A 24,641-nucleotide genomic window follows, 5' to 3' on the forward strand; every position below is an offset into this window, starting at 1 on the left:
CAAATAAGTCCAGATTTCATGATTTTTCTGATTTGGTATTTGAATTGTGGGACAAACAACTTCATGATTTTTCTAGCAATTGGCCCTTGTAATTGAAATCATATAATATACTGTAGCACTCATCTACTCATTCTATATCACTCATTCATATTTTATTGTGCTTATATTCTTGTAGTTGTACTAATAAGTACATGAATAGAAACTCCCACAACCCAACTGATTGGGTAATAACAGAAATGTCTAAATGAATGTAATGTTGCATAAACAAATGGCATATAAATGTCATAATTTATGGATCGATGTTTTATGATCACCTGAAATAATTTAATGGATTTTGATGATGGAATATAACGATATCTTATTTCACGGATCCCTGCTTTATCGGATTAACAATTCTTTTCCTTTTAATTTTTTTACTCGTTTTTATTCGATACATGTGCCCTACGTTGACGTTTAATATATTTATAAAGTGATACATCTAATTTCATACTTCGTAGTTCGGCGATTAAACAATATTGTATATGTTCTTCACACTTAAAAAAGTGTTAGTAGGGAGATGAATTGTAAGTAATTGTGAATAAGCGAAATATAGTCAATTCACAACTTTTAGTTGTGGATTCTCCCTAATTTAGTGTGAATCACGATTGACATAGGTTTAGCCTAAACCGTTTAGGCGTGAATTGTGGGTAAATAGTGATAATTATTCTCTCTTATCCTTTTATATTAGGGAATAGTGATTATCTTTTACCACTGATAATCCTAAATAATTGTACGTATATAATCAAACTTTTTAAAACATTTCATATTAAAAATCGATTTATAAACATTAATGGATTGAAAATAAATTTCATACTAATCATTTTGCAACACTTCGAAAAAAATTTAAAATTTTAACTTAATATTTGTATATTTAAGAAAAATTTTATTTTTTTAACTAAATACTGTATGATTATTTCAAATCAAACTCAAAATCATGTTACAATTTGACATAAAAAATTTTATATCGCTTCTTTCTTATTGCTACATATAATACAGTAAATAACAAAGTTAATTTTTAATTAAATTCAATTAAATTTGAAAATTAAAAGATATTATGTACATGTACAATTTATGTACATTTATCTTTTCTCTTAATGATATTCTAGGCTATTTCTGTTATTTCCATGAAGTTTGAAATTATTCTTAGAAAACACAAAATGACGAAATATTTTTAACATGCCAGACATATATATGAGGTGACAAGGAGTTGTGAGATTGACATCACATTTGATTTTTTTTGGTAGACAAAGACAGATTGCATGGTTCAATCAATTGAATAACTGAACATATGTAATCATATAATCTCGGTGACCTATTTATTTTATTATATTTATTTTATTTAGGAAATTCCGGTGACGTTTCTCAACCAGTTGGAAAGATAATCATTTTTCATAAATATGCATTTAAAATATTAACAAATAACCGCTTATAAAAAGAATTAGTTATTTTTCTGTATTAAAGTAGTACAGTACTAATACTTATTTTTTCGAGTAATCTTTCTTGTTCTCAATCGAAGTGATGTCGTTTTGAGTTTGAAAAACGAAAAGAACAAGATGCCACTTTGCTAATAGAATCTTCTATTTCGGTGGCACTAATATTTCTTGGCATGATGAACATTGCAATGGATAAGCATTCTTACCCAGTTAATTGATTTCTTTCATTGAATAATGCTTTATTCACAAGTTTGATGTTGAAGTCCTACGGCTACGAATATGTTGTTTTTTTGAGCTTGCAGAAATAAATTGGCTGAAAAAAACAACCTCTATTTTTTTGTTCTTTTGTTTTGGCTCATGCACTATACCTGCTTGATAAAACGCATTAGTGAAAATTTTCTAAACTAAATGGGTTATTAATATTATTTGGTAAAATCTTGACAATATAAAAAAAGTTTGTTCGATAATTTCTATATTATATTTCTATCAAAATTAATTAAAAGAAGGATTTATAATTGGTCCAATCTACCGGCCCAATTGGGTTCTTCCTCGAATTTGTGCTTAATCAAAACCCAACAATTTAGGCACGGCCCAAATAAAAGGCAACGGTCTCCAATATTACTCTCATAAAATACAAAGAACACTATTTATTGGAAAAAAGAAAAAAAGTAATACAAACAACACTATTTTATATGGTTGTTAGCCGACATTTGGCAATACAAGAATTTTATGGCTTTCAGTTGACATACTTAGGCGAGTCAATTAATTAAATCAAATCACACACATTTGTTTTAAGGTTTTGTAATTTGTAATATTTCAAAACTTACCATGGGAATTTATAGCTTTAAGTGGTCTAAAATTTATGAAATCCTATTATATACTAGTCTTTGTTTATAAGAGTAAGTTGATTCTTTTATTTAATACAGTAAAAGATTGCTATATCCAAAAAATGATCATTGCATTGTTAGAATGGATTTATAACATTTTCTTATAGTTAGTCCAATTATATAAATACAGCTACTGAACGAGTTCAAATCACAAACAAAAACACAACAAAAAAACACACTACATCAAAACAAAAATGGCTATTTCAATAATGTTCCAAATTTTCATTGTCACATTTTTACAATACTTTTCAGCTTCAATTCTAGCAGCAAACCCTACCTACAATGTTATTTCCTACGGTGCAAAAGCCGACGGAAAATCCGACTGCGCCAAGGCCTTTCAAGCTGCTTGGGGTGCCGCATGCGCCTCCGCTTCTCCGGCCACAATAAATGTGCCGCGGGGAAGGTACATTTTGGGAAATGTGCATTTTGAGGGTAGCACGTGCAAAAATAATGCCATAACCATACAGATTGATGGGACTCTTTTAGCTCCATCCAATTACAATGCCATTGGTAATAGTGTCCACTGGTTGATGTTCAAAAGGGTCACCGGAGTTTCTATCCGCGGTGGAACCCTAGATGGTCTTGGCGCCAATTTGTGGGTTTGCAAAGCTTCAGGCAAGAAGTGTCCACAAGGAGCAACGGTGAAACTCTGGTTTTTAATTTGTTTTATAGCAAGTCATGCATGAGATTATGTTGCGGATTCTGATGTTCAGCATCGATTGTGTGACACAATTAGTTTAAGTTTTATACTACTAGACTAAATGAACTATCTCTATTGAAAGGTTAGTCTATCGATGAGAGTTATATCTCCTAATTGACTAGTCACATTCGTCTGTCACTAAATGGAGCGTAAATTATTATATTTTTATATCTATGATATGAAACTCCTTAGTAATATGTTTTTGAAAAAAAATTAAAAATATAGTTTATACTAATCCTTTTTATATGATATTTTCTTTCATGACCAGTCATTGGCATTCCTCAATTCGAACAAAATAAGCATCAGCGGACTAACCTCCATAAACAGCCAAATGTTCCACATTGTCATCCACGGCTGCCGCGACACAAAACTCCAAAACATCAAAATCATCGCGCCCGACGAAAGCCCCAACACCGACGGAATTCACATTGGACGGTCGTCGGGAGTTTCCATCACCAACTCCCGCATTGCCACCGGGGACGACTGCATCTCCATGAGTCCCGGAACCTCCAACGTGTTTGTTCAAAACGTCGCATGCGGCCCGGGCCACGGCATAAGGTACCACCATGACTATATATCCTTTCTTGAATCATCAATATTTGATGAATATTGTTGTAAACATCAAATATTTTTTTTATGCAGCATTGGAAGTCCAGGGTGGGTATTGAATGAAGCAGGAGTGGAAAATGTGACGGTCAAATCGTGTGTTTTGAGTGGGACCCAAAATGGTGTGAGAATCAAGACATGGGCAAGGCCTAGCAATGGATTTGTTAGAAACGTTCATTACGAGGATCTCACTATGGTTAATGTCATAAACCCTATTATCATTGACCAAAATTATTGCCCCAACAATAAAAATTGTCCCAATCAGGTATACACATATATCATTGATCAAGTTTCTTTTAGCCTATTTTATAAAATGATTTCAAAAAATTTTATATAATTTGGACAAAATATTGATACTTTATTAAACATATTTTCTCATAGTCAAGTAGGGATATATAATATATGCTCGTATTTTTTCCAGTCTACATATAGTAGAGTAACTCATACTAATAACATACTCCCCCGTCCCACATTTGGAGTCACTTATTGTTATAACTCGGATTTTAAGAAAGAGTTAAAGTGTGTAATAAATGAAGTGAGATGGTGGAGTTGGTTGAATGTGGGTCCCTTTTTGACTTTTGATTTTTATTTTGGTTTATTTTAATGTAGATAATGTCATTTTGATGTAATTTTGATGCACAATGGGGTAAAATTGAATGACCAAATATGGATAAAACTAAATGTGACTCTTAAACTGGGATGGACTTTTATGGCAAAAAGTGACTTTTAATCTGGGACGGAGGGAGTATTTTAAAGTTTTTTTTTTTGTATCCTTTTATTATTTCAGCAACTCCTAACCCCTCAAAACATTGACTGTAGTCGTCGGGTGTGAAGATTAGCGGTGTAACATATAAAAATATACATGGAACATCAGCGACGGAAACTGGAGTGAGCTTGAAGTGCAGTAAAGCGGAGCCGTGCACCGGAATTAAGTTAGATAAAGTAATGCTAAACTACAAGAATAAAGCAGTTGGTACTGTATGTGGAAACGCCGTTCAGACTATGGATGGAGTAATCAAGCCACTGAAATGCCTTGCATAATATTTTTAGAGATAAGTTAGAACTATTACTTAAGGTATCACAAGTGTTTATGTATTTTTTTTCATAAGCCAAAAGAAAAATAGGAAAAAAGAAAAGAAAAGAGAAAAGGCGGTTGACCTCGGCAGGTGTGAAGCCGGAAACATAGTAGTAGTATGTAAGGATGGCGGGATAGTAGAGATTCTGAACTAAAACGGTATCACTGCAGTCGTCCGACACTTTTTTTGGATAGATAAATGAATAGAAATTTGAAAGAGCATTTTATTAATTCATCATGTCAGATTCATTTGGAAATTTACGTATGTAATTGTTGAATATTATATGTGTATACCGCCATTTCTGTATGTTGTAGTTCCGGTGTCTTCGATCTTTTCTGGTATTATCCAAGGCCAAAAGTTGAAATTAAGAATGAGTTTAATTATAAACTTGTTAAGTTGTACTCGTATAAGATAAATAAAAAAAATTTATAGCCTGAACCCCATACATTTGGGCACGGTCATTAATTGAACCATAAGTTTTGGGTCTATGAGTTTGTATTTTTCTCTCAGCATTAACTAATTATAGTTCAATCACAATTAATTATGATAATTTGTTTACAATGTGGTTGACTTTCATTAATTATGTTAAATTGAATTTAATCGGGCATAAATACAGACTACTTTGTCTCGACCCGCATACCCACAGGTCGGGTCGGGTAAATCACATATTTGGGGCATCGGATTATCGATTATTCAAGTTTTTTAAACAATGGAAACTGTACTTATATATACACTTATATTTTAAACAATGGAACTATGTCTAACTAGATTTTTAATTTTAACGAAGATATAAAAAGGTATATATTGTTTATTTATTAATGTTTATACGATCCAATATTAAGTTCAACAATCCGAGTGAGATTGGATCCAAATCTATAACAATTAGGGGTGTCTACCGAACAAAGTCAACTAAATCAATATTTCAAAATTAATCAATCGATCAAAATAAATAATGAATTAACCAACGAATACCACCATTTATGTCTTAAGTCTTAACCTTCTAAAACTTTTTATAGATCCGTTTGGTAGCCATGTTTGGCTAGGATAATGATATACTCCTACTATATCTTGGTTGTGTTATTTTTGAGGTCTCTCTTATTTTTTTGGTATACTTTGATGTGTTATATAAATTCATAAAATAAATACATAGTACTCCATTTGTCTCAAAAGAGTATATAGATATACTTTTTTCTTTATATTCAGTGTGTCCCACAAGAATATATACACTCTCAAATTTTGGAAACTCTGACTCATTCTCCATTAACAATACTTTAATTAATTTTTCTTTTCACATCTCTCTTACTTTACCAACTATGCATTAAAATCGAGTCCAAATAAAAGTGCATACTTCTGTGGGATGGATGAAGTACTAATAATTAACTTACATTATTATTTTCACCCCTGGTTTGATTGAGATGCACTTGGAGAATTTTAGAACATTACAATTAAAATTTAAATGCAAACTAACTAGTATATGATTAAATCAAGTACAGAATTAAAATACCATCTCTTATTTATTACTCTAATTAGCAGGACAAATTATCCCGACTCGGCTACATAATACATGAAGGGATGTAGTAGTATATTAGTACATGATCTTGCCCATATCTCCCGGCCTTAAACATGAGACAAGGCCTTCTATCACACGAAATGTTATTCGTTTAACCCCATAATTAGTGCTAATCATTTTAAGGTATCACTTAAGAAGCGTGCATAAAATGAGGTTTGAGTGTCAACAAAATCACAATGTCCATTAGTATTACGTTATACGAATATAAGGGAAACGTTGTTTCAAGAAATCGTCATGTGTGATAAATATACAATAATTAATTTAGTTATACCCCTAGGCGTTACCTCATTGGCCCTTGATCTCAAAAGAAAAATTAAATTAATATCTTAATTAATATGATTAATTTACAGGAATATTAAATGGCGAAACTCCGCCTGTGTTTTCGGCCTCATTCACTACTTCTCACGTTATAAGCCAATACTAATATCGTTTTTATTCTGCATTTTCTTTAATTGCAAGTTTTCATTGTTCTTGCACATGCCTTCTGCTTCAATCACATTTCTTTTTCTGAATTTTCTTTTTATTTATGCATATTTGAGTGCTTTGGTTTTCGGACTCCTAACAATTGCAATTTTTGGATTAGAACTTTGGACAAATTCTAAAAAATTATTAAATTTGGTAAATTTCCAGCCAGTCTGCAACTATAAAAAATGATTAACTATAGAATAACTTTATTATTTTTTCTTATTGTCTCGTGACGAAAAATATTGGCGTACTACATGTCTGAATTTATTGACGAAGCGTTTACATGTGTAAAAATTAGGGGTGTGACACATTATACGTTTTAAACAATGTAGTTTAAGTAGCAGAACTTTGTTCACATATAATATATACAATATCAGGGGTGTGATCAATGGCTAACTTGCTAACTCATCAATGCAGTGTATTAAAAATGTCAACACGATGACATTAAAATGTCAACATATAATTTTTTTTAACTTTAATATAATGTGTTGTGTTGATATTATGTGTTGACATTTTGATGTCACCGTGTTGACATTTTCAATACACTATGTTGATGAATTAAAAACTTAAATAGTTAGTAATATAACGCACCCCACTACAATATCATCCATAATTTTCCCACACAATCAAAAAAAATGTAAAAGTTAAGATTTAATCGATCATTTAGGAAAATTGCAAGATTTGGCCAAAAATCGACCAAATTTAGTTGTTATCATGTCTATTTCTACTAGTAGAAGTTAACCTTTTTTTTTTATAACGGAATGATATTAGTCCATCGAGATTCTTGGTAGTAAATAAAATAATAAACCACACATGGTGTTGACTGTAAGAATTAAATTCTCCGATCAATATTATAGCACAATTAAGCCTATTAAGTCATCACCCATGTCACCGTACATATTATAGTACTCCACGTGAATTCGAGATCTCAATCACTCGGATTCACCACATTCATCGCTGAGATAAATAAACAAAATAAACTCATCAAACAATCCCCATATAAAATCACCTTTGTCACTCTCACATTTCCTCACATAACTATTCAAAAAATAAAGAAACTTTCCCACCATGCCTAAATCGGCACTATTGCTATTTTCCCTCCTAATTGTCATCCACCTCTCCCCTTCCGCGGCCTACAATGTGGTCTCCTTCGGGGCGAGGGGAGACGGCCGGACGGACTCGACCGCGGCCTTCCTGCGCACGTGGAAGGCCGCGTGCAGCTCGGCCAAACCGGCCTCGGTGTCGGTGCCGAGGGGGAAGTACTTACTCAAGTCCATATGGTTCGTCGGGCCGTGCCGGAGCAGAATTGTTTTCGAGATGAGTGGGACGATTGTCGCTCCCGATAACTACAACGTTATCGGAAACTCCGAGTTTTGGATCTTGTTTTACAAAGTCAGCCAGCTCACGATCGTCGGGGGCACGGTTGATGCGAAAGGCCACGCTTTCTGGTCGTGCCGGCAGCGCAACGGCCGCTGCCCCGGCGGCGCTAGAGTAAGCCAACTTAAAGTTCATAATACTAGTAACTTTTAGTACTATAAAGTTTTCAAATTTGAAATTTTTTTGTAAATTGTTAGTGAAATTATATCAATTTTAATTTCTAAAAAAAATTAGACAATTTTCATATTTAGTACTCTCCGTTTCCTAAAAATAGAAATTATTTCCTTTACGGTATGTTTCATAAAAATAGAAACTCCCTATTTTAGGAAAAGGAACTCACAATACATAAACACTAATTTCCCCATTTTTTCTATTTCTCTTTCTTACCTATCTTTTCTTTCTTTGTCTTACTTTACCAATTATGCATTAAAATTCTAATCATTTCTAAAGTTCCTATTTTTAGGAAAAAGATAAAATTGTAAGTTGTCACTAACAATATTTCAAACATTTTTTATTTGTTTCTCTTATATTTTAGTATCAATTTAGTACTAGTATTAAAATTCGTATTGTGCATGATTAAGATTATTAAAGCCGATAAGGTATATAGCTCAAATAACAAAATTGATGCATTTGTTATGACTCTGATCTAACTAAAATATCTGGTTGTGTATGGACAGTCGATAACGTTCCAATGGTGCAACAACGTGGTGATGCGTGGTCTTACATCCCTTAACAGCCAGACGATACACATTGCGATCAACCACAGCAACAATATCAAGATACAAAATGTGAAGATCACGGCACCTAGCGGCAGCCCAAACACCGACGGCATCCACATCCAGTCGTCGAGAGGCATCACCGTCACCGGCAGCACAATTAGGACCGGCGATGACTGCATTTCCATCGGCCCCGGATCCATGAATTTGTGGATCGAAAAAATTGGATGTGGCCCTGGGCATGGAATCAGGTGTGTAGGGGGGCTCGAGCACCCCCCATATCTTTTTCTTCCCACTCATTGTTTATAAATTTGAGTAAAAATGTGGCTTTTGAAACGAAAACATTAGAAATCTATCGGTATCTGATTCCATGTCCAGATTGGCCTAAAATCCATCAATTTGTGGATCGAGCAAATAAATGTGGCCGTGGACATGGAATCAGATACAATGAGTTGCTCGAGCACCCCCTACCTTTCTCTCTAGAGCAAATCCCTCACTATTTATGAATTTGAGTAATAATGTGGTTATTGAAATGACAGCATCGGAAGCCTAGGCAACTACGCGAACGAAGAAGGTGTCCTAAACGTGACAGTGACAAACTCCGTCTTCACCAAGACACAGAACGGCGTTAGGGTGAAGGCGTGGGCGAGGCCCTACGGGAGCTACGCCCGGAACCTGGTGTTCCGAAATCTCATAATGAGAAACGTGGGGAATCCCATCATCATCGACCAGAAATACTGCCCGGACAACAGCTGCCCTCACGAGGTACAGCTGCCATCCGCTTTCAAATCTTTTGTTTCTTCTATTGTCACCACAGTTGAATTGACTGATTAATTGTTGGTGCAGAGCTCGGGGCTGAGAGTGAGCCAGGTGCTGTACAAGAACATAAAGGGGACGTCGGCAACGCAGGCCGCGATGACGTTCGTGTGCAGCGCGAGCAGGCCGTGCTACGGCATCAAACTGCAGGACATAAAGCTGACGTATGTGAACACTTTGAGAAGGCCTACGGTTGCTTACTGTGAGCACGCGGATGGATACACCAGTGGCTCGGTTTCACCAAGGAGCTGCTTGTAGTTGCCACAATATTCTTGTATAGATTGAAATTTGTCACTCTTCTTGCCCAGTTGCCAAACTTGTTACCAATATCTTTTTGTTACAAGTTAGTAATGATTTGATCTTTTTCAGAGATTATCATAATCTGCTTTTTATTTTCTTTCTTTATTGTTTCATATGTCTTCAATTGGAATGTGTGCAAAAAATTTCAAATTACATCATCCAATGATATAGAGTTGTCAAGTGGGTCGTGTTAAACAGGTGCGGTATGGACCGGTCGAAGCTCAGCCCCACAATAAAACAAAATGGGATTTATTTAAGCGTATCGATTCAAGCGGGCTCCACTTGGGTCGTTTTATAAACCCCGAAGGCCTGGCCCAACACAGTCGGGATCCAGGAGCGGTTCAAATCAGGCCCATTACAATTAACCTTATAGTTTAATTATTTATACGCTAAATTTGGTCTGATTTTTATTATGTACCATACTTATATCTATTCATTTACCTCCTTTTCTAATTTTAAAAATAATTACAATAAAATTAATTTAAAAATACATATTTATTTAAATGGATTCCTCATTTATGGGTCGTGTTAAACCTCAAACTTAGCGGGCCGCGGCAAGCTGGCCCACTTGACTACTTTAAATCATATATCATCTTTTAATTGTGAGCCCATTAATTTGGGCCCTCTTTAAACATATTGAGCCCAACCTGATAAAGTTTCAAATTTGGGTCTGCCAATTATGTTAAGATTTAAACTATTTAATTCTATAATTTGGAAAGACATTGTTAATTCTATATCATGTTTACTTGATTCTTTTATTTTATTTTCTTAGAAATTAGGTAGTCATTCTTGCCTTATAATTAGATTTCAATGTCTGAGTAAGCATGAAAATGAAAATGTCAAAGGTTATTAATGAAATAGTAGTTCTTATATACCCCAAACAAAAAATAATTTCATCTATGTTGGGATATTTTAATCTATTATGCCAAATGATAACTGTCGCAATGCATTAAATCAAATGAGTGTCACAATCGATAGTGCATATGAAATCTAGCCATTGCATAGTAGAAAGTAATTTATATTGATAAAGTTACATAAAATTAAAATTTTGAGATAATTTTTATAAGGGATACGTGATTGACTTTTATTTGCTGTATAATCGATCAAATAATTTTTTGTGCTTTAAAATATTAATCATTTGACGATATTGTGTAAGTGATATATATATATATAGGGGTGCATTATAATGATAACCCCAATTTGTGTGATAATCCTATAACTAAATCTCCACCACACATTTTTAAAATATGTGGTCTAGATTTAATCTAACAAAACTATCATTTTATCAAATAAAACTATCATTTTCGGAGATATTAAGGGCAAAATTGTCATTTCGTCCTAAAATTTGGTGGGAAAGAAGGAAACTAGACTCAAACGCTCCATTCAATTTCTCTCACACTCAAACCCTGCATTCAATTTCTCTCACAATCAAACCCTCTGAATCGCGTTTCAAAGCCTTCGAATCGAAAGAAAAATCATCCGATTCTGGAATATGTCGAAGGAAAACGCTCAAGCATCATCGAAGAAAGGTTGGATGAAGTTTATTACTTATTTCACTTTTGATTTTGCTCGATTTATCATTTTGCTGGAGATTTTCTCGATTTTTTTTAGATTCTGTAGTTTTTTAGTGTAGATATTTCTTATATTTAGACAATATCGTTCATGCATAACAATATTGAGAACAATCTATATATTTAAATTTACATTTTGCTGTATATGCTGCTGGTGTGTGTTTTTCTGTGTTTGTGTGTGTGTTTTGCTTTGTTTATGTGTGTTTTGCTGTGTGTGTGTTGCTATGTGTTTGGATGATATGTTTAAATGTAGAAATTGTGTTTTTGCTTGATAAAATGATACTTTGGGTGCATAAAATGATAGTTTCTGAAAATGATAAAATGATACTTTGTGAATAGTGTTTTGTTCTACTTAAGTGACAAGTTATGCCCTCTCTGCTTTTTTGAACTCATTGAAATTTAGAAAATGATAGTTTCAGAAGATAAAATGATAATTGCCCTTGATAAAATGATGGTTTCATGGGATAAAATGATAGTTTCAGATTATAAAATGATAGTTGATAAAATGATAATTGCCCTTGATAAAATGATAGTTTCAGAAGATAAAATGATAGTTTCATGGGATAAAATGATAGTTTCAGATTATAAAATGATAGTTGATAAAATGATAATTGCCCTTGATAAAATGATAGTTTCAGAAGATAAAATGATAGTTTCATGGGATAAAATGATAGTTTCAGATTATAAAATGATAGTTTCATGGGATAAAATGATACTTTATGTTTGTGTGTATGTGTGTCCTGAGGCTACTGCTGCTGTGTTTGTGTGTGTCTCTGTGTTTTTGTGTGTGTGTGTGTGTTGCTATGTGTTTGGATGATCTGTTTAAATGTAGAAATTGTGCTTTTGCTTGATAAAATGATACTTTGGGTGCATAAAATGATAGTTTCTGAAAATGATAAAATGATACTTTGTGAATAGTGTTTTGTTCTACTTAAGTGACAAGTTATGCCCTCTCTGCTTTTTTGAACTCATTGAAATTTAGAAAATGATAGTTTCAGAAGATAAAATGATAATTGCCCTTGATAAAATGATAGTTTCATGGGATAAAATGATAGTTTCATGGGATAAAATGATACTTTGACTTTATATAATTACATAAACTGTTTAACACACTGAAATCTTTTGTTTATTAGGTAAGAACATTCATGATGTTGAATTCCTCTTTCTAGATTTTTCTGCTTCCTGAATATTTTGGTGCTTATTGCTTCCGCAGCCTTCGAAGAGTCCTGCGGTCAAACGAGAAAGATGTCCGCCACAAAGCGGAAGAAAACAGAAGCTGTTGTGAACAGCCAGCGCCTGCTGTTAATGGCGCCCAGGAAGATGCCGCCCAACAGGCATAAAGTGCGTAGATGGTGAAGCCAAGCGCGAGCATGATAGGATCTCTAACTGAAACTCAGCGCTTGTTTTAATTACCATACTTCAGCATAGATTCTGTTGGTAGACATTTACTTATGTAGGCTTTAAACATTATTTTGCCATTGTTTGTGGTTCAATTTGAACTAGATTAGACTTTTCATTTGTAGGTCTGTGCAATGTGAAGAGAACTCTTCTGTATTGTTCAATTGTAATTATTTTGGAAGCCCTCTTCAAAGATAGTTTGTCATAGAAGTTTCCTTGTAGATGTAAACCGTTGTAGAAACTCTGTTCCAAGGTTGCTCATTTTATCAGCCAAAAAGTATCATGTTATCAGCCAAAAGTATCATTTTATTAGTAAGAAGTATCATTTTATCAACTACTATGACTATCATTTTATCAGCTATGACTATCATTTTATCAGCCAAAAGTATCATTTTATCACCTATGACTATCATTTTATCAGCCAAAAGTATCATTTTATCACCTATGACTATCATTTTATCAGCTATGACACGCCTGAAAAGTATCATTTTATCAGCCAAAAGTATCATTTTATCAGCTATGACTATCATTTTATCAGCCAAAAGTATCATTTTATCAGCCAAAAGTATCATTTTATCAGATATAACTATCATTTTATCAGCCAAAAGTATCATTTTATCAGCTATGACTATCATTTTATCAGCCAAAAGTATCATTTTATCACCTATGACTATTATGACACGTCTGAAAAGTATCATTTTATCAGCTATGACTATCATTTTATCAGCCCAAAGTATCATTTTATCATAGTATCATTTTATCATAGTATCATTTTATCCGACAAAACTATCATGTTATGCAGTAAACCTAATATTTATAAGCCAAAAGTATCATTTTAACACATAATCGACAATACATAATATAATCAAATAAGAATTTCAGTACATCAGAAACATAAACCAATCGACAACTAATATTAATCTAAAATCAAATTCAATACATGAATATGAACACAATCAATAATGATTGTTACCTTCGTTATTTGCTACAGATTCCATCGAAGCAAATTTTCACAGCAATTGAAGTGGTAATCAATGAAAATAAGAACGCAAAATTCAAAACATCTTCCCGATCACAATTATGCGAGAAATATGGAAACAAAATCTGGAGACTACGGAATAATGAACAAATCGAAGAAAATCTGGAGATGTTGAAATAAAATAGGCGAGAAATATGGAAGATGAAGATGAGAGAATCGATCTGTTAATTGTGAAGATGAAGATGAAGATGAAGGTGAGAGAATTGAGTTCAAACAGAATGAAAGCGTGAATCGCGCGTTTAGAGTAAAATTCAGAAATTAAATGAGGAAATTACATTTTTACCCCTTTGCGCCTTTTTTATGAAGTAAATCTAAGTTTGAATCTCAACCACAAGATTATCAAATATGTGTGGTCCAGATTTGGTTATAGAGTTATTATATGATTCGGGGGTTATGATATGATCACATCTATATATATATATATATATATATGATACCTTGTTAATATTTACCGTGGCATCAACCTAGTGTGACTTTCTCTACTCTATATATCCATCCAAAATTTATGACTTTTAAATATTAACCACGTTATATGTCACTTTCCTAACTTAATTATTGGATTCCTTAGAATCAAGTTTATTAAAGTAGCTCAGTTGCGTAACCTATATGCTATTTAAATAATATTCATGCATGTTGAATCAATTCGTTAACTATATATTGTATAATTATGTTATTATATCAGTAATTAGTTTTGTAACAAACTTATTATTAATATCTTGAAAATGACATTTACGATTTAGAAACTTTTAATTTGTCGCTTCGCAAGTGTCGTGTGGATTTGTCATTTATGGGACCTAAATACCTAATTCTAATTGAGTGAGAGTCGTGGGAGTGCCAAAGTTGACCGTTGACACGTCACATGAGTGATATTATTCCAAAGTTAGTCATAATGGAGACTATTATAAAATTTAGTCAGTGAAAATACACTATTCACTTTTTAGTCTTTGATGACATAATAAATTTGAATACAACGTTGAGGCTTTGTTTTAGATTTACACAAATATAATGGAATTATTTGGCATTAAAATCGTGAATTTTGATTCTATTTTAATTAATTCTATAATTTTGAAAAGTTGAATACAAAATTATGAAGTTTTAATTATTCGTAATTGTCCCATAAAATAAATATGAAATCTAAGATGAAAAAATCAAGATGATGTGACAAAATAAAACAATGCTGATTAAAAAATTTAAAAATCACAACAATTTCCAAATAGACAATACGCCAATACGTATGACTAATTCAATTCGTACATGAAAAGGGTATATGAAGAATAAAGTAATACTTCCTCTATTTCACGATACTGGATCGTTTCTTTTCGGCATGCAATTTAAGAAATATTGGGTTAAGTGAGTTAAATAGATGAAGAATAAAGTAGAAAATGAAAAGGGTATATAAAGGAAGAGTAAAGTAAGAAAGAAGAAATGTATTGATTTTTACTAGAAAAATGAAACGACTCTACTTTTATGGAGCGTACCAAAATGACAACATGACTTCACTACTGCGGAACGAAAGGAGTGAAACTTTTTATCGACATTATATAGTAGTACTACTACTTACTAGGGTACTTTTCATTAGATTAAATGTGAAATTTTTTACCAACGGGTTATAACACAATTGGCAGCGTGGAGCTCTGGTGACCTTGAGGTCATAGGTTCAAACCTAACTACCCGTTGGGAGACTTTCAGCTTTAATCCGCAAACTAGGTCGAGTAGGATTATTCAAATTCCACCAAGACGAATTCGGTACACCTGTGATCAAACACAATAAATATGAAATTGTTTATTATAAATAACATTATTATTATTATTTTATTATTTACAAAAATAGAACTTTCAATCTCTAGAAATAATGTTCACATGGCCCTTCCTAATATCCTTTGACCCAAATCATGTGATGGATATAATAAAGAATCTGAAGATTTTGTTTTGAATTGTAATTACTCAATATTAGTATTAAATTTATCAATTATTGTTCAGGCACTTTATGTTATAGCTCTCTAACTTATACGTACACGTACGTACTCCCTCCGTTTCTTTATAGTTGAATCATTTTTTCATATCAGGAAGTTCCCTCATAGTTGAGTCATTTCCATATATAGAAGTAACTTTTTCCTCTTTCTTACTTTACTCTCTCATACTTTATTCTCTCTACTTTATTCACTTTTTTCTTTATTTTCTCTACTTTTTTCTCTTTCTTACTTTTTTATCTATTTATTTAACACATCCAACATTCATTTTTTAAACTCCGTGCCAAAAAGTTCCGCCTCAACTATGAGGGAACGGAGGGAGTACTTACTAGTACAAGAGCAATACATATTTTATCAACCCAATTAAAGTGTTTATTGTAATCGTTAAAAGACAATAGATTCGAGTTCTAATTCAGAAGATATTTTTTAAATAACAAATCCGGTAAATAGAGTAGTACAAAGGATTCAATTATATATCCAAAATATGCCACTACCATTTTCAATCATACGGTTGTATTATTGATGATCATAACAGAATAGTTATATCAAGATAACGACAAACTTGCTTTATCCTTTACATTTATATACACACTTAATTAACAATAATATTAACCTCACTCCAAAAGTAAAAAAAATAAGTATGCACTAGATATACTTGTGTTGTAATATGAAAGTGAACAAAAATTGAAACATGATCTCTACCTGTATTTATTCAAATAGGGGCTGAGGTTTCGAAGATATAAAAAAAAGTAGGGATGTCAATCTAGCCCGAAACCCATGGGTCGACCCGAATTATCCGGTAAAATTAGAGGGTTAGGGTCGGAAAATCGCAACCCATATTCAGAAGCGGGCTACATGGGCTAACCCGTTTGGGTCAGCGGGTTATGCGGGCTGGCCCGGGTGGGTTGCAGGTTAGCCCACGGGTTGAGCATCTAATATAAAAATATAATTAAAATTTTGGAGTATATACTTATATGAAGTACATTTGGTAATATCAATATTAAATACAACATTGATATGAAGAATATATGGTAAATATGTCTTCTCTCTCAAACTGAAAGTTAGAGTTATATGAAATGCATGATTTCCATTTAATTGTAGTATGATTCATGTGTGCTATTAATTAAACGATATGTTTATCTATTTTGTTTCAATTTTCAATTGCTATTATTTTCTTTCTCTTAATCACTTTGACAATATTTTATTATTTGCGACAATATGCTTTTTAATAATTTAGAATATTGGATTGCATAGAAAGTACATATAAGATTACTATTGACCCGAATAGCCCGTGAGTTAACTTGAAACCCGAAGATTTAGGGTTAGAGCCGAAAATTTATAACCCGAAAAATTCACAGCCCGAATAACCCGCACCCAAATAGCCCGACAACCCGAGTGGATTGGCCCGAACCCGAGCGGGTTAGCCCAATTGACATCCCTAAAAAAAAATAGTCATTAACTAATCAAACTGAATGAATAAACTTTCACCTAAAATTGAATTATTGTTATGCACATTCATGATTATTGTTCCTGTTGGGGGTGCCCTAATCACGTTAAATTTTATAATTGGCTGATTCTATCAGTTATGATATATTTAATAAATAGTATTCCTCCATTCGCCATTATTCAATATGATCCAGTAATGTTTCCCCCTTAAAAATAAAATAATATGGTGATCCAGTAATGTTTCCCCTTAAAAATAAAATAATATGATGCCTTGTATTATTGGGGCTTTCGGCAACAATTTTTTATTAAAAAAAAGAATAAAGCACTGCCACTATAGTAGTACTTCCTCCATTCCATAGTAATGGAGGTAAAATTTTCGACACGAAGATTAAGAAAAATTGTGTTAGATGAGTTAAGTAAAGAGAGAATAAAGTGGAAAATGAAAAATGTAGAGAGATGAAGATAGAAAAAAGTAAGAGGGAGTAAAGTAGGTGCGGAAAAATGTGTTGACTTTTACTAAAAAGGAAAATGACTGTATTACTATGGAACGGATGGAAATGGAAAAACGCCCATATTACTATGGAACGGAGGGAGTATAACGTAAAGGTTTGTTGCATTGTATTTTGTACGTTCATCAATAAATATTTTAATTTATTATTTTCATTCGTTCATTAATAAATACTATTCAACTTGTCTTTTTTCTATTTTTGATAATTGACTCCACATTTTTATTAATTTTATTTTACTCACATTTCACTATAAAACTAATACTTCATATAAAAGTATTCACCTTCCACTAATTTTTTCAACTCCCTTTTTAGTAAATACTTTGAAACTCGTATTCAGTCATATTGGCCTTGTATTGATAGACGGAGGAGTAACATTTATTGATTTTGCAGCACACGTATTTTAAACTGACAACGTGATTAAGTTATTTGCTAAATATATTAAGAAAATGAAAATAAAATTTATATGTAATCTCATTTTCGTAAATGATTTTAAACGTATTTTAAACTATTTGATGATCAAGTTAACTGCTAAATATATTAAGAAAATGAGAGTAAAATTTACTTGTAATCTCATTTTCGTAAAATTTTTAAAACATCATATTTGATGAATAATTTCACCCAGTTAGATGTCCTCGAAATTTGAGAAAATTTGTGGATTACTACTAAGATTATTATTATGAATGTATAACAAATCAAAATCCATAATATTCCAGCTAATTTATCCATTATTTTTCGAGTTTATGACCTTATTCCATCATTTAAAGAAAAAAGAAAAATAGTTCGATGCCATCGGTAAAAAGAACTCAAATATATATAAATATTAATATTACCAATAAAAGTAATTTCGTGGAAAGGAATAATATTAACAAAACGTGGATAATGTTATGATACTTTTTTTTAAAGCCACCATTCAATGTCTGTTTGTTTGCTTCTGCTCTTTCCTATGTTAACATCAATGGCGGCCACCATTTGCACTAACCATATTATGACATAATACTATTTTATTTATTCATCATTAAAAATTGAAATGTGGTTCACTGTTACTGTTTCCACTTTCCACAGTTAAACAAATTCAGAAGCAAACAAAATAATAAAGCACCAAATAAAAGTTGCTTTGTAATCACCCAAAAGAAGAGAAATGCATTATTACTCTTCAAAGCTAGGATTTTTCTAACAAAATTATTCTCTACCACATGTGATTGGTGGGTTTTGCTCCCTGATTGCATTTTATTTTTTCTGGGGGTCTGAATTTCTGAATAAAGTTTCGATCTTTATTAGTGTTTCTGTGTTAATCTTGAAGACAGAGGAATCTTGAAGGATTTTCCTTTGATTTCAGCTGAAAGTGATATCTGAAACTTGAAATTTGTTGCCTTTTCGTAGATTGTCTTATTACAAATTGTGGGTTCTTGAGATTTTGCAAAAAAGATGGATTCTTTTGAAGGTTCCTCTGAAGATTGAAGCTGAAGAACTGAGGTACTCATGGTTTTTTTGGGATTTTGAATAGTTCAAACTATTAGAAAATTGGGGGTTTTGCGGCAGTTCCTATTTATTTAAGAAACCCTTGATGCTAGAGTGGAAATTCATAGAAGATTGGTCACAAATTGTTTAGAGTTGCTGAGATTTAAGGAAGTGAAAGGGTTTGGGGATTGAAATTAAGGGGTGTGTTAATAATGGAGAAACAGACTAGTTTCCGGAGTCCTATAATTGAGAAACAACAGAGTTTTCGAAATGGGGCAATGGAGAAGCAGAAGAGCTTTAGGGGTTTGATGGAGAAGCAGAAGAGTTTCAGGATAGCAATGGAGAGACAGATGAGTTTTGGTGGAGACCGGAAAAAGAGCAAGGATTCTCCGGGGAAACGAGGAGACACCCCGCTCCATCTTGCTGCGCGGCCAGGGAATTTGGCGAAGGTGAAGGAGATTATTCAGAAGATGGAGAGTATCAACAATGGCGTGAGGGATTTGCTGTCGAAGCAGAACCAAGAGGGCGAGACGCCTCTGTATGTTGCTGCGGAGAATGGGCATGTCTTGGTTGTGGGGGAGTTCTTGAAGCATTCGGATGCAGAGACTTCTGCAATTCCAGCCAATAATGGCTATGATCCATTCCATGTGGCTGCCAAGCAGGGTCACCTTGGTAAGCATTTGATCTTTAGATCAATCTTGAATCTAATGGTGCTCGTTGTTCTCTAATCTTTTGAAACTAGACGAATGTGGTAGTGAGATTTGACGAAGTATTGCTTTTATTTGTTTATATCTTTAATTATTGTTAAGAAATGATATGATATCTCTATGATGTAGTGTATGCTTGCATTTCTTGTTAACAAGTCTTTGTTCGGATATGGGATGATGATTCCGTTGGTCTATTTACATAATGCAAAGAAAACCATTAACCTGTCAGCTACTTGTTCTTACATACTAGTTACTACTATGAAACAATCTTATGTGCAATGACCTTGGTAAGCATTTGATCTTTAGCTCAATCGTGCATCAAATGGTGCTCGTTGTTCTCTATTCGTTTGAAACTAGAAGAATGTAATAGTGAGATTTGATGAAGCATTGTTTTTTTTGTCTATATGTTTAGTTCTTGTTAAGAAATGATATGCTATTTCTGTGCCATCATTTTTCTTGGCCATCTTCTGTTAGATAAACAACAATTACTCGAGATTTCTTATCGAGTCAAGCTTCTTGCATTCACCTGTAACGGATTGATCTCGACTGATTTGTGGAAAACGAAACCATTAACCTGTCAGCTACTTGTTCTTGCTTACTGATTGCTACTGTGAAACAATCTGATGTGAACTTTTTCTTAGAGGTCTTGAAGGAGTTACTCCGATTCTTCCCCAGCTTGGTGATGACGACAGACATCACCAATTCGACTGCCTTGCATACAGCAGCTGCTCAGGGGCACACCGATGTAGTAAAGCTGCTTTTAGAAACTGATTCAAACCTAGCTAAGATTGCTCGAAACAATGGCAAGAGTGTGCTTCATACCGCGGCAAGAATGGGGCACTTGGAAGTGGTGAAGGCTCTGTTAGATAAAGATCCAAGCATCGGCTTTAAAACTGACAGGAAAGGTCAGACAGCGTTACACATGGCCATCAAAGGGCAGAATGTGGAGATTGTAACAGAGCTCATAAAACCCGACCCGTCTCTGTTATCTGTTGAAGATAACAAGGGAAATACTGCACTTCACATCGCGACAAAAAAAGGGCGGAATCAGGTTGGTCTAGAAGCTTCCTTCTCTTGTAGTATGATCTTACTGTTATTTGGTTCAAAAACTAATCTTGATATATGGTATGGTATGATTTGTAGATGGTGCAATGTTTACTATCCGTGGAGGGGATTGATGTGAACTCGACTAACAGTGCTGGAGAGACGCCTCTAGACACTGCGGAGAAGTTTGGAACTCCGGAGCTGGTCACCATATTGAAGGAAGCAGGAGCCGTTCATTCCAAAGATCACGGGAAGCCCCCGAGTTCGGCGAAGCAGCTTAAGCAGACGGTTAGTGATATCAAGCACGACGTCCAGTCCCAGCTCCAGCAGACCCGTCAGACGGGTTTCAGAGTACGGAAGATTGCAAAGAAAGTGAAGAAGCTTCACATTGAGGGTCTCAACAACGCCATCAATTCCGCCACTGTCGTCGCTGTTCTCATTGCTACTGTCGCGTTTGCTGCTATATTCACCGTGCCTGGTCAGTACGTCGAAGGTCCACAGGAAGGGTTTTCGTTAGGGGAAGCTCACATCGCGAACAAAGCAGCTTTTGTTATATTCTTTTTGTTCGACAGCGTGGCCTTATTCATCTCCCTGGCCGTGGTCGTGGTACAAACATCTGTGGTCGTGATAGAGCAGAAAGCGAAGAAGCAACTCATGTTTGTCATAAACAAGCTCATGTGGCTGGCTTGCCTCTTCATATCCATCGCTTTCATCTCACTCACCTACGTCGTGGTCGGAGCTCACGAGCAATGGCTTGCCGTGTGCGCTACTGTGATTGGTGGCACGATAATGATGACGACAATTGGCTCCATGTGCTACTGCGTGGTTCGACATAGGATGGAAGACTCGAGAATGAGAAACATAAGAAGAAGTACTCTTTCTCGTTCCCTCTCTCTGTCTATGGCGTCCGACACTGAGATGTACAGTGAAAGATATAAACGGATGTACGCCGTCTAGACCACATTCGTGTTCATGAGATACCTCTGGAGGCGAAGAATAGGCTACTCCAACGCGATCTCCCTGTAAGTACTACAAGCTGCTCACCCGGAACTACATCTCCGTTGCCCTGTACGTAGAATGTTCCACGCTGTCTATGCACTGTGGTAGAGTATATTTTTGTAATTGATGTTTCCTATGTTTGATTCATCATATTATATGAAATAAAGCCTGATTTTGAAATCCTCGTCTTGTTTGTTCATCTTATACATATTCTTCATTGAAATCCTGCAAAACTGGAAAAATCTGTCTACTATAACAAGGTAAATGATACGATACAGCCCTCTGCACGGTTGAAGGAGACAGGAACAGTGCAGCCGGAGGAGGAAGTGGACTTCGATACGAGAGCTGGAAGCGGCAAGGAGCCAGAGCGATCGATCGCCAAGGATCGATCGCGACGTCGAAGACGCCCGCCGGATCATTTTGGTGACTTTGCAACTCGTTGAAGTGAAGCAGACGTCCCCTTTATTGTTGCTTTATTAATATTCTCAATATGTCGTTTTTTACTTTATTTTTCAGAATAATTATTTAATCATTATCTATTTTGAGTCGAGCGAATTATAAGCTCCTTTCCGGGTTTTCTTTGTTGATTCTTTCCCGGATCGTAGGTCGAATCAACCCTAGGGTCCTTAGTATAAAAAGGCGTGTATTTTATTTCATTCTCAAGAAATAGAATATTTTTACGCTAGTTTACTCTTTTTTATCATTCACAAACCCTAGTTCTTCTCGTGGTTGATCGTCGGGCAAGGTTCCCGCGACTTCGCGAAGGAATTAATCCGTGTTAGGTAGTTTATTCCTAACAAGTTGGTGCTTTCATCCACGTACTCAGTGTTCTATGGCAAATCGGGAGATTCTTCGTTCTGGATCCAGCGCAACGTCATCAGCACCGTTTATGCATGGATTGGAACCGCTTCCGACTTCGACGGCGCCCCTTGATGCTTCGGCGTTGGCTCTCGAGCATATACTGGCATCAATCGCGAGAGTAGAGGCTCGCCTGGACACGGGCGATCGTCAACCCGTGAGCGCACCGCCGCTTTCGCGGCCTGACCCTGATCCACCATATACCGATCAGAGGAGTGGGAGAAGGGACTAGTTTAGCCAAGGTCCATTGATGACAGCAGCGGTTTCTGTGGCTACGCAGCAGCAATTTGGGTTGGCAGGCCCATCAGCAGCACGAGGCCCATCCTCATGGGCCCCTTGGTGCGGCATCACAGATAGGAGAGTCACGCAACCGACAGCGTGGGACAATTCCCCACATCGTCAGGATAGGCAGTCCGGGGGACGACCAACAGCTTGGGACATGCCGCCGGTGGGGCGCGGTTCCGTCGAGCACTATTATGAGCCTCCGAGATACGATCAGCAGCGATATGAGAAACCGCGCTACGATAAAATGAAGGCGCTGCGATTCGACGGGTCGGAAGTGGTTAATTGGATATCGAGGGTGCAATTTTATTTTGAGCATATGGGGACACCGGAGGATCAGCGATTGCATTATGTTGTTATGATGTTTGAGGGTCCGGCGTCAGAGTGGATTTTTAACTACCGGGAGAACAATCCGAATGCAGTTTGAGCGGATTTTTTGGAGGATGTGCGACGACGTTTTGACCCGCAGTGCTTTCAGAATTTTATTGGCCTTATAGCGAAACTTTGTCAGACGGGATCATTGGCGGATTATAATTCGGCTTTCGAAACCATGTTGAATCGTGTGAGGGGGGTGCCGGAGTACATTCTGCTGCCCATTTACGTGGAAGGCCTTCTCCAGCCAGTTAAGAATCAGGTGCGGCATCAGTATCCGACATCGGTGGCGGCCGCAATGGCGTTAGCAGTGGAGTATGATAGTTGTATCGTGCGAACGTCGCCGACGGTGGGATTTCAACGACGTTCGGGGGGTCGTTACGAGCAGCGTCAGCAGGGTCAGCAACAAACATCAGCACCGCAGACCTCTCAGCAACAGGGTCCTCGCCCACCTCAGCACAAATTTTCGGAGTACTCTAAGCTTCTTGTCATCCACCTGTCGCAAGCAGAAAAGGCAGAGCGTTCACGCCTCAATTTGTGTTGGTACTGCCTGGAGAAATGGGTGCCCTGCCACAACTGTCGGGGCAGATTTTTGGTTTACATGGGCATGGATGAGGAAACAGACGAGGAGATCGGGGAGGACGAGAATGCACAAGACACTCAAATTGTGACTGCCGACATATCACACATCTATGCTATGGAGGGTCGTCAGAAGGAGGACGCAATCGAATTAATTGGGTCTGTGGGAGCAGAGGAGGTCCGCATTCTGGTGGACACGGGAAGTTCACACGATTTTCTCCATCCTCGTGTGGCGGAGCGCTTGGCACTTCCCCTGCAGAAGATCCGCCCTTTCAGAGTTTATGTGGGCAACGGTGAGTCTTTATTATGTTCTTGGACTAGTCCGCAGACACGGATCGTTATTCAGAAACATGTTTTTTTGTGGACCTTCATATACTGCCGGTTCACGGGCCGGATGTTATTTTGGGGAGAGCGTGGCTAAAAT

At 35.4% G+C, this 24,641-nt stretch overlaps 3 protein-coding genes across 3 annotated transcripts; all 3 read left to right on the forward strand.

The window, feature by feature from the left end:
- The first annotated feature begins 2,553 nt into the window (after positions 1-2,553).
- Positions 2,554-4,706, forward strand: LOC125220652 (polygalacturonase-like). The gene is made up of 4 exons (XM_048122805.1): positions 2,554-3,000; positions 3,328-3,617; positions 3,702-3,930; positions 4,485-4,706. The coding sequence occupies exons 1-4, from the start codon at positions 2,554-2,556 to the stop codon at positions 4,704-4,706; spliced, it is 1,188 nt and encodes a 395-aa protein (XP_047978762.1).
- A 3,103-nt stretch (positions 4,707-7,809) lies between these two features.
- On the forward strand, positions 7,810-10,082 carry LOC125223911 (polygalacturonase-like). The gene is made up of 4 exons (XM_048127217.2): positions 7,810-8,267; positions 8,831-9,120; positions 9,409-9,634; positions 9,716-10,082. The coding sequence occupies exons 1-4, from the start codon at positions 7,845-7,847 to the stop codon at positions 9,941-9,943; spliced, it is 1,167 nt and encodes a 388-aa protein (XP_047983174.1). The 5' UTR covers positions 7,810-7,844; the 3' UTR covers positions 9,944-10,082.
- An 8,925-nt stretch (positions 10,083-19,007) lies between these two features.
- Positions 19,008-22,306, forward strand: LOC125222163 (uncharacterized). The gene is made up of 3 exons (XM_048124646.2): positions 19,008-20,048; positions 20,725-21,134; positions 21,227-22,306. Exons 1-3 carry the CDS (start codon positions 19,589-19,591, stop codon positions 22,082-22,084), a joined length of 1,728 nt encoding a protein of 575 aa, XP_047980603.1. The 5' UTR covers positions 19,008-19,588; the 3' UTR covers positions 22,085-22,306.
- The last annotated feature ends 2,335 nt before the right edge of the window (positions 22,307-24,641 follow it).

The sequence above is a fragment of the Salvia hispanica genome, chromosome 1 (genome assembly GCF_029641045.1).
Source record: "Salvia hispanica isolate PSC_SH4W2 chromosome 1, Shi_PSC_v1, whole genome shotgun sequence".
In the NCBI taxonomy this organism is placed as follows: Eukaryota; Viridiplantae; Streptophyta; class Magnoliopsida; order Lamiales; family Lamiaceae; genus Salvia; species Salvia hispanica.